A 10,000-nucleotide genomic window follows, 5' to 3' on the forward strand; every position below is an offset into this window, starting at 1 on the left:
GTTTAATTTTCTCACTCCATTTTTGATATCCAGAGGTCCGAGGTTGCGCATACTAACCTGTTGTTGTGAAGCACATCAGAAAGCGAGGAAATATTACTGGGAAACTCCGTATAGTGGTACTTGTAAAGTTGGGCTCAAATGTAAATCGGGGGTTTGCGGGGAAAAGGATTCTTAGCCAAAAGATCTAGAACTTCTTGTTTTCCTTGAAGCAGCCTAAAGACCATATGTACAAACCAAGGATTGTATTCATAACTTCCCAGTGCAGCAAACCATATATATTTGCCAATCAAGGCGTGGCTGATGAGGAGCTGAAAAAGAAATAAACAAAAATAAAAGAATTTGGCAACGGTTTATGACAAAACAAATCAGCCGACTTTTGACTTAACTGAGATAAACTCTAAAAGGCCTGTTTAAGAAGATGCACCCCCTTAATTCTTGGTAGTGGTTGGTTGGTTGACTTCCTTCCCTCTCGGGCGGAGAATATGGATAGTATGCCTGCATAGAGATCTTCACCCAAATATATTGACAAAGTAGTCTTTGCATCCTTGTTTTTGTCTTAGTAGCAAATACCTTTCCTCTGAAATTAAGTCTTCCTGGGAGGAGCCCTTGACTATCATTTATCTATTTTGCAATCTCAGTACCAACGAAGTAGCTACCAGGAGGGACTCCTTTTGTGAGTCGTTTGTGAAGAAAGAAAAAGAATGGAACTTTATGTAAGTGTCTAGTCTTCTAGCCCTGGAGCACTAATTGGGGACTCTGTAAACTGAAATCAACAAGTTAACATAAATCAAATCAAATGTTGTGAGGAGAGGGGAAAACCAGCGTACCCAGAGAAAAACCTCTTGGTGCAGAGTGGAGAACCAACCAACACAACCCATATATGACGCCGACTCTGCGAATCGAACCCGGGCTACATTGGTGGGAGGCGAGTGCTCTCACCACTGCGCCAGCCCTGTGACACCTAATCTTAACCTTAATTATACATTCCAGTTAACCATACAACTTACGATCTTTCAAAAAGTTGTAGAAGACAAACAAGAAATGAACTGGCAACATGATTTCGTACCACCAATCCCACTGACACGACATTCATCATTACGTTTATGGTGTTGTTACTTTGCGGCGTTAAACTGACCAATGTTGACGTTTGACCAAAATCATAATTCTCGTAAAGAACCTTACCAACTACTGGAGGAGGTCCCGATAAATTCCCCGGTTTATAGTGAAAGTGATATTCCTAAACAAAAAGACAAATTCGTGTCAAATGAAATTAAGACGCATTTCAATATTAATTTTTCACGTTGCTGATTTACAGAGGTCGGAAGTACAAAAAACTACACAAACAAATGTGTGCTGCAGCGGAGAAGCTAAGGTGTTTTTCTATTTTCCGGTACTGTTTTTAAAGCATTCACTCTTTCAGATAAACTAGTAGTACTCTCCGATTATTAAAGTGCGTTCGACAGTCGCTTGGGAAGCAAAGGAGTAGGGTAGGCAAAGTAACGATCTTGTAGAATCGAAGTTTGAGGATACGAGCTTTTACTTTTTGAGATGGTTTCAATAAGCGCCTAGTACTATGCATGCCAGAGCTACATCAAAAGAGTAAAGGACGCGATTTTAACCTGTTTACAACTCGCTAGACTTCGTGCTCAATGTACGAAAATTATGACTCATTGTCCTTCGAAAATTTGACCGGCACGGTGTGACCCTACATTCTCGTGCAGCAAATGCGTAGTTGCATGTAGGTCCAAGTTGATTGAACGATTCCATGTGAACGCAAATCAGGACAATTTTTTTCAACCGTCCAATATTTTATTTATATTTAGAAAACCTTACCTTCCAGGGTCCGTCGAGATCATTGCTGCCTTCAATAACCACTTCCGGTCGGCCACCAACACCTGTCATGCTACGAAAAAAATAATCATAAGAGTTCAAACGTATTAATAATTCATGAAGATGACGGCCAATAGTTACGCAATATTCAGGTCACATGAATTCTTGATTTTTACCCACTAGATCCATGGCAACGATTTTTAACCGGAATGCTTATGGAAAACGTTCGCATAAAGTCGCTGATAAAGTGACTCACAATTCAACATCGAAGAGTGTATCATAACACGTCGAATGCTTAAATAAGCCATTCAACAAGTTGGAGGTTGTAGAACAAAAACACAAGCTCTCATCCTTTAAAGAATTTACCATTATGTTGCTGATCAACATGTTGTATCTAAAACTCATAAAATCAGACTGTTGGGCTACTGTTGGAAGAATCTTTGGATTCTATTCCCCTTGGCCAAAGAAATCTTCCTACGCCTCTTCCTTCCCCGCTGTTTTCTTGCAGCAACTGTGTAAATCTCTCTTACCTTCTAAATAAACCATAAGAATTGACAAGTTCAAATGAATCTGTCTTCTGTCGCCATCTGTGAATGACTGGCCATAGATCAGCCTTGGCTTTGTGGCTGATGTCTGTGTAAGGCACCTGAAACATGTCACAAAAAGTAACAAACCACGAGTTAGTATGCCTTGCTCGTGCAACAAACTGTATAATTAACAACATTTCAACTGAAATGACTAAATACCTCTTAATAAAGTTGTGATTTGAAACTTTGAATGATTCGAATTTTTAACGCACAACCAGTAAAAATACCCTATTTTAAGAGCCTGCTGACGCGTAAACAAGCTCGGTGACCCCATTTTTTATCGCATTTTTTAAATGTTCATATCATGAATGTTAATTACCGGTATGCCAAGTTTCCAAAAAAGTTTGATTTTGATAGTGGAACAATTTCAAGGGAATTACCTCAATCCAGTATTAGCGTAATTTTTTGGTAAAAATTTCTTTTGCTTATTTTTGTTTTTCAAGATTGACTTCCTGTGATGTAGAGCTTCGCTGAATATCAGCGTTGAACATCATTTGGGAGTAGAGAATAAACTCCTTGGTAAATTTTTAATCTGGGATTAGCATTAATCGGCTTTTGAACAAGCGGGCCCTGGATGTAGAAACTAATCAGGTTTCCCCGAAAATTTGAGCTTGACGTACCACTGCATACTTCGGTAAAACTCACACCAAATCTTCATAAAGCTCATTTTCAAATCAATAATATTAATTTTTACAGTCCTGTGATGATTTAATTCTTTCCCTCCTCAGAATATGAAATGAATTTTACTCTGTTTGATGCCAGACGATGTTACTCGTAAATGGAGGATGCTTTAGGGTGAATGGGTTATTAGGTCCACTCAAACACTATGTGAACTCCCTTTAATATAGACAACTGCTGAACGGAAAGGAAATGTAAGCTAGGGTGGTAAATAGGCTATTTCCGAGTTCAAATCTGCCTCCTCTGCAAAGCGAGTCTAAGTGCGACGTTTTTCTTATGGTAATTAGTTTTCATTCATATTTAAAGTAGAACTAATTACCATCACAAAAACTTCGCACTTGGACTCGCTTTGAAGAGGAGACAGACATGAACTCGGAAATGGCCTCTTAACTTATACACACTTTAAATTATTAGATGTATTTATTTTTTTCAGAAATGATTTATGTGCATGTATGATTATTATTGTTGTCTTTTCAAAATCTCTGTCCTTACCAAGCTGATGGCAAACATTCCCAATGCTGCAAAACTAAAAATTGCCCATTGCAGTAAGGACCACAGCTTTTTGAATAATTTCCCTTTCTCTACCAAACACCTATAAAAGACACATACATAATAATAAAGCTTACCGTACGTAGCTTCATTTACCATTAAAAACATTTAGTAGGCTGGCTGGAATGATAACTCAAAAGTGTCATAAACTTGCGTGTGATGTCTTGATAGTCGTCAGAAACCTTTTTAAAAACTAACAATCTTGTTGTCGAATGTTAATGGTTTTCTTCATAATCCCAATTCATGTTTGGGGTAATCCCCTACTGTATCTGCTCTCATGTGGGCTTGCATGATCTCAGAAGAATATGTCATCTTCTTTCCAATCCATATGGATTAACTGCACTGGTACACACAGTTTGTAATTTGGCTGCATACTTAACATGCAATGATGACATTCAAAGCTCTGAGCAAGGTGGCTATTAAAGCTGTTACTATTCTCAGCATGACGTTTTTTTGTTTTTTTCTTTTTTTTCGTTTTTGTCATCATTTGGAATGTACAGGTATATATATATGAATATATATACTGATTATGAAATAATGATTATCATTTGCAGTTGTGCCATGATTTTTCATTTGGCACCAAGACAACTAAGCTGAATATTGAATAAGCATGGAAACACAAACAAACAAACTTAAGGGTTAGTGATTTTCTTCTTCTTCTTCTTCTTCTTCTTACAACAATGCTACCTTTGAATGACCATGCCACAAGTGTTGTATTATTTTTTGGTCTGATACAACAGATGAAATGAAAGTTTGAATTTTCATTATTAGGCACTACAATGCTTACCCTACCAACGATGCAATGATTTCAACACCTAACGAAGCTGTACCAATCCATATTGTGACCGGAACAGCTTGATCCACTGCTTCAAAAAAGGCAGCCTTTGAGAAAGCTAGTAAAAATCAAATATTTTAGGTTTTGACAAACTCAAACATTTAAATCACCACATGTATATAAAATAGTACCTTCAAAATAAACTGTGTTGTGCAAAGAACAAGTGTTCGGTCAAGATGGCTGGATATTGGCCAAGTTATTTTTTTGCATGTTTATGGACCGAGACGAACTGTCGGTCCATAAAAACCCAAAAAAAAGAACGAGGCCAATATCCAGCCATCTTGACCGAAGAAGCCTGGTCAATAAAGGATTTATTATATGACTTAAAACACCAAAAAACGAACTTTGATCTTGCGGGAACAAACCAGAAATCCTGAGCGGGCAGTATCGCTCCACCTTGCCTGCTCGGGTAGTCAATCACAGCACATGCTTTGGTTCATCTTGCCCGCTCAAAGAGCTAGTCATATAATAAAATGGCATGTAGTTACTGTAGCTTCTATTTCAATGATAACATTATAATCTTTTTGTATAGACCAAATCGGCTAACTTAATCTTGTACCCAATTCAAATCTCCCAAGATCAAGATTCTTTGTGTACTGTCTTTGCATTATAATGTACAGCATTCACATTTAAATGATATGGAAATATTTGAAACAAAGGGTTTGAATTTGGTACAACACTATTGCTGGTTTACCTTAAATATATACTCAGTTATAAGAACCAGTGCCCCAAGTTTTTCTTTGTTTCTGGCCCATTTATTGATGATTGTCACAAAGCAGGGCTCAAAGTTAACGACCAACTGGCCGCATATGCGACTCGAGTTTTGGCTGTGCACCTAAAAAATCATGTGTGGTCGCACCACCGCGCCTTAAAAGCCAAAATACAGTGCGACTTCTCTAGTGCCTACTCACCTGATCATACTAACATACTCCGATTGATAAATATAAATTTAACATAGATATAACAACCAAGCACCAAATAATAAAGTTGTGAAATATCCTGATTCTTTTATTCGTTTTCGTTGTGTTCAATACTGCCAGAATAGGCCAATATTGCAACACAAAGCCTGGGTCGCTATTTTTGGAGCGTTAATTGAGTATTCTTTTGGAGTAGGTGCTCCAAGTATTTGAAGCTGTGTGCCTAAAATTTTTAACTCTGCATTTAAAATTTCGGCAGTGCACCTCAAATTTTACACCTGGTCGCACAAGTGCTCCCAAAGCCGAAAACAAAAATACTTTGAGCGCTGGTATCCTTACAACAATCAGGACCCAAATAAATTATGCTGGAAGTTCGGATTTGGTTCCTGCCAGTGAATAAAACATGTTGCAAATAACTTGTACAATGGGTTAACGCCCAAGTCGCCAGCGGAGGGTAGGTGCCCAAGAAGCCTGGGGGCTGCAACCGCAGTCACATACCCAAGGCGCTAGGACACCCGAATGGCCTGCCCAACCCGCAACCAAGCCACGAGCCCCCCGTGCAGGCCCCCCTCAGGCACCCATCACACTTGAGCCAGATAGCTCAGTGGAAACAAAAAATAAATAAATAAAGAAAGAAATAAAGAAAATACAAAAAAAAAGAATACAAAAAGAAAGGGGGGATAGGGAGGGGACAAAGTCAGCCCCAGGGCTCCCGCAACCTTAAGACTGCTGCAAACGCTACAGAACGCCTCAAACGCTAACAAACGCCTGCAAAAACGCTACTGACCGGACTAGCTCCGAGCAAAATACATTGAGCAAAATTCGTCTCAAACGTCACTGCGTAGTTGTGTGCCCCCATAATCAATGATGTCTGTCCGTTTTCTAACGCTCTCTTCTCAAACTTTCCCACCGACCTCACGGAAGGGTCTGAATTCTCGAATAACTTAACTGCTGCTTTGATCTTAATCAGTTCACGGTATTCATGCTCGACTGTGCGAAGCCACGCCCTCCCTTCTCCCTTTCCAGACACAGCACCGCCGTAGAGGTCAAGGGGTGTTTCTCTCCATTTTCACAAATGATTCTTCTAGCCTCTCTGTCAATGACTCTGAGCTCTGTGATTAGCCCTTGCTCGGTCCCCTTATATTAAGAAAAGGAAAAGGAACGGAACTTAATTTAAGCGTCTAGTCGTTCGAGCGCTGGGGCACTAATTGAGGACACTGTAAACAGAAATTAACGATTAAAGTAAAGCAAGTCAGAAGTTGGCTTTTGAGGAGAGAGGAAACCCGAGTACCCGAAGAAAACCTCCCGGTGCAGAGTAGAGAACCAACAAACTCAACCCACATATGACGCCGAGTCTGGGAATCGAACCCGGGCCACATAGGTGAGAGGCGAGTGCTCTCATCACTGCTCCATCCCAGCACCCCTGGCAGACAAACCTGGTTGGTCGCTATAACTCGCTTCACATGTTTGACAGAGGATTGGACCAACTAGCAGAAAGTCTTCGCGGGAAAACCTTCGCTGCCCGTTCGTCTTTCGTCACTCAATCTTGTTCCCAGCCAACCATGTTGGCAACACAGCAATCGAAGATTAAGGTGTGGTTTTCCCGGGTAATTTTCTTTCGAGGTGACAAGGTATGGGAGCATATAACTCCGCTATATTTTTTTCCCCAATTATATTTATGGTTAATCTTTTGCTATTTGTTAAAAAATATATAACAATTTGTGGAAACCTAAATGAACCTTGAGTTTTTCTAGTTTTTTTGACAAACAAATCATTCACTGTGACGGCCGCTGACAAAAGATAGTATGGGAGTCCTGTGAACACTCTAGCCAGGACTCTAGCCAGAAGTTTTCCCAAGAGTCTGCCCAATATCGTTCGCCATCATCTTTCTTAATGGCCCTGATAAGCAATGTGGATGTTATTTTCAGATAAAAGCTTTTCGTGGCGTCAAGGTTAACAGCTTAGTGATTTGTTCGTCATAAGTGAACTTACCTGGTTCTGGATCTGGTTATTTACAATCTCGTACCCAGAGTCCTCGGGCTTCTTGGCCAGCGGTTGAGCGCCCGGAGAGACTCTGGGATAATCGGCTTGAACTATATTTTTGATTGGCCGCTTGCGTAACAATGGCAGTCCGACAGGAAGTCGGTAAGTAATTCGGAAGCCCCAGAATTTGGAGGGAGATTCAAAATCTAAAACTAGTTTCAGTGCTGTTTGGTTTTTTCTACCTCAGAAATATATAAATCACAAAAATAATAAAACGACGAGTTTTGAATTATGTCTTATACCGCACGGGAATTTTCCCACGCTGCTAAAAAGTTATTACTGTTGCTGTTACAAAAGTACCGTGGGAAAACATTACATCAGTGTCTTTGAAGAGAAACCCGTCGAAGCCATTCAGAATTACGGAAACATCAAATTGTAGAAGAAGAGGACATTTGTGTCGTTTCCACAAACAATTTGTCGATCGTGTTGCTTGCACGATGGCATTCTCATTGCATTCTGAACAATGGGATGTACGCTGAAACACTAAAAATACACTCACCGAAAGCATCAGAGGTTTCCTCTTCAGTCACTTGCTCTTACAGTAATTTACAGTCTCATTTCTCCAGTTTCTTTGTGTGTAAGGCTAAAATTCTTGTTTCTCGAACACTTTCAACCCGCCATTTCTACTGTTTACGGTTTTCTCTTTTCTGTTTCCGTTTAAACTCAGACCGGAACCCACGTTTTCTGGGAAAATGGAGTCGATTATCCCAGAGTCTCTCCGGGGTAGATACGTTATGTATGGGGACATATATTGTACCGTATACATAATATGTACCTTACTTATCTTGCTTAGCTTACTTAGACGCTTGGACTGCTTGAAGCGCTTGGATTCCTTGGTCTGCTTGAAATGCTTAAATTGCTTGATGTGCTTTGAAATGCTTAAATTGCTTGATGTGCTTGGGTTGCATGAGATGCTTAGGTTACTTGAGGTGCTTCGGTTGCTTGGGATGCTTGGATTGCTTGAGGTGCTTGGGGTGCTTCGGTTGCTTGGGGTGCTTGGGTTGCTTGAGGTGCTTGGGGTGCTTCAGGTGCTTCGGTTGCTTGGGGTGCTTGGGTTGCTTGAGGTGCTTCAGGCGTTATGTATGGGGACATATATTGTACCGTATACATAATATGTACCTTACTTATCTTGCTTAGCTTACTTAGACGCTTGGACTGCTTGAAGCGCTTGGATTCCTTGGTCTGCTTGAAATGCTTAAATTGCTTGATGTGCTTTGAAATGCTTAAATTGCTTGATGTGCTTGGGTTGCATGAGATGCTTAGGTTACTTGAGGTGCTTCGGTTGCTTGGGGTGCTTGGATTGCTTGAGGTGCTTGGGGTGCTTCGGTTGCTTGGGGTGCTTGCGTTGCTTGAGGTGCTTGAGGTGCTTGGGGTGCTTGGGTTGCTTGGGGTGCTTGGGTTGCTTGAGGTGCTTGGGGTGCTTCAGGTGCTTCGGTTGCTTGAGGTGCTTGGGGTGCTTCAGGTGCTTGGGGTGCTTGGGTTGCTTGGGGTGCTTGGGTTGCTTGAGGTACTTGGGGTGCTTGGGGTGCTTGGGTTGCTTGAGGTGCTTGGGGTGCTTCAGGTGCTTGGGGTGCTTGGGTTGCTTGGGGTGCTTGGGGTACTTGAGGTGCTTGGGTTGCTTGAGGTGCTTGGGGTGCTTCAGGTGCTTCGGTTGCTTGAGGTGCTTGGGGTGCTTCAGGTGCTTGGGGTGCTTGGGTTGCTTGGGGTGCTTGGGTTGCTTGAGGTACTTGGGGTGCTTGGGGTGCTTGGGTTGCTTGAGGTGCTTGGGGTGCTTGAGGTGCTTAGATTGAGCTTGGGTTGCTTGAGATGCTTGGGTTGCTTGAGGTGCTTAGGTTACTTGAGGTGCTTAGGGTGCTTGAGGTGCTTGGGTTACTTGAGATGCTTGAGTTGCTTAGATTGCTTGAGGTGCTTGGGTTGCTTGCTCTGCTTACGGCTTGATTTATAATGTGCGTGGAACGTGATTTGGCTCTTCTGTATACGTTTTAAGCCTTTTGCATAGTTCGGAAATCTCGTTAAAAGCTCACGTTTCCTCTGCAACCCGCAAGAGTTTCTTTGCAGCTATTGTACCAGTAAATCTTTCGCTTTACGTAGCAATGACCATTCACTGAGGATACCTGGATACCTCCAACGTATTGCACACTTTTGGTCATTGCAACTTTGGTGGTGGGGGACCAATTAAAGTGGGCCGGTCTTATAAGTACAAAGTGGGGGCTTATTACAGCTTTTACGGAAAATGTACCTTTCTGTCGTCTGGATATATTTGAATCCTGTGTTTTTTTGGAAGAATAGTCCTCTTTTCTCGTGCTTTCTTACATCTTATAAAAGGGCTTTTTAGATTTACAACGCGGTCGTCAACGAGAACGAAACAAAACCAGAATGTCATTGGTTAAAGAAGGAAAAATAATCGTGCTGCTCGTGTGGCATGCATTTTAGCACATATTTTTTGATACTATCGAAAACGAAGAACGAAGCACGTGGCACCGAAAAGATCGAAAGCGAAGTACCCTAAGTCGAAAAGGAAGCACTGAAAACTCGAAAACAAAGCACCCAGGAAGATCGCT

General features: G+C 41.3%; 2 protein-coding genes across 5 annotated transcripts in view; one reads left to right on the top strand and one right to left on the bottom strand.

The window, feature by feature from the left end:
• Nucleotides 1-8,098, bottom strand: part of LOC138059123 (lipase maturation factor 2-like) — a 14,859-nt gene extending 6,761 nt beyond the window's left edge. Inside the window, exons 1-8 of one of the 4 annotated variants that reach the window (XM_068904660.1) lie at nt 7,939-8,098; nt 6,184-6,533; nt 4,432-4,507; nt 3,588-3,687; nt 2,361-2,476; nt 1,834-1,903; nt 1,183-1,237; nt 58-308 (exon numbers count right to left, since the gene is read on the bottom strand). In XM_068904660.1, coding sequence (XP_068760761.1) covers nt 247-308; nt 1,183-1,237; nt 1,834-1,903; nt 2,361-2,476; nt 3,588-3,605 — 321 coding nt within the window. In that variant the 5' untranslated portion in view covers nt 3,606-3,687; nt 4,432-4,507; nt 6,184-6,533; nt 7,939-8,098 and the 3' untranslated portion in view covers nt 58-246. Of the gene's footprint in view, nt 1-57; nt 309-1,182; nt 1,238-1,833; nt 1,904-2,360; nt 2,477-3,587; nt 3,688-4,431; nt 4,590-6,183; nt 6,534-7,938 lie in introns of those variants that run through there. The other 3 variants (XM_068904657.1, XM_068904659.1, XM_068904658.1) reach the window with 3 other exon arrangements.
• The window catches only part of LOC138059109 (uncharacterized), a 68,319-nt gene that overhangs the window by 29,649 nt on the left and 28,670 nt on the right, over nt 1-10,000 (top strand). The window lies entirely within an intron of this gene.

This window comes from Montipora capricornis, chromosome 8, assembly GCF_036669925.1.
Source record: "Montipora capricornis isolate CH-2021 chromosome 8, ASM3666992v2, whole genome shotgun sequence".
NCBI lineage: Eukaryota > Metazoa > Cnidaria > Anthozoa > Scleractinia > Acroporidae > Montipora > Montipora capricornis.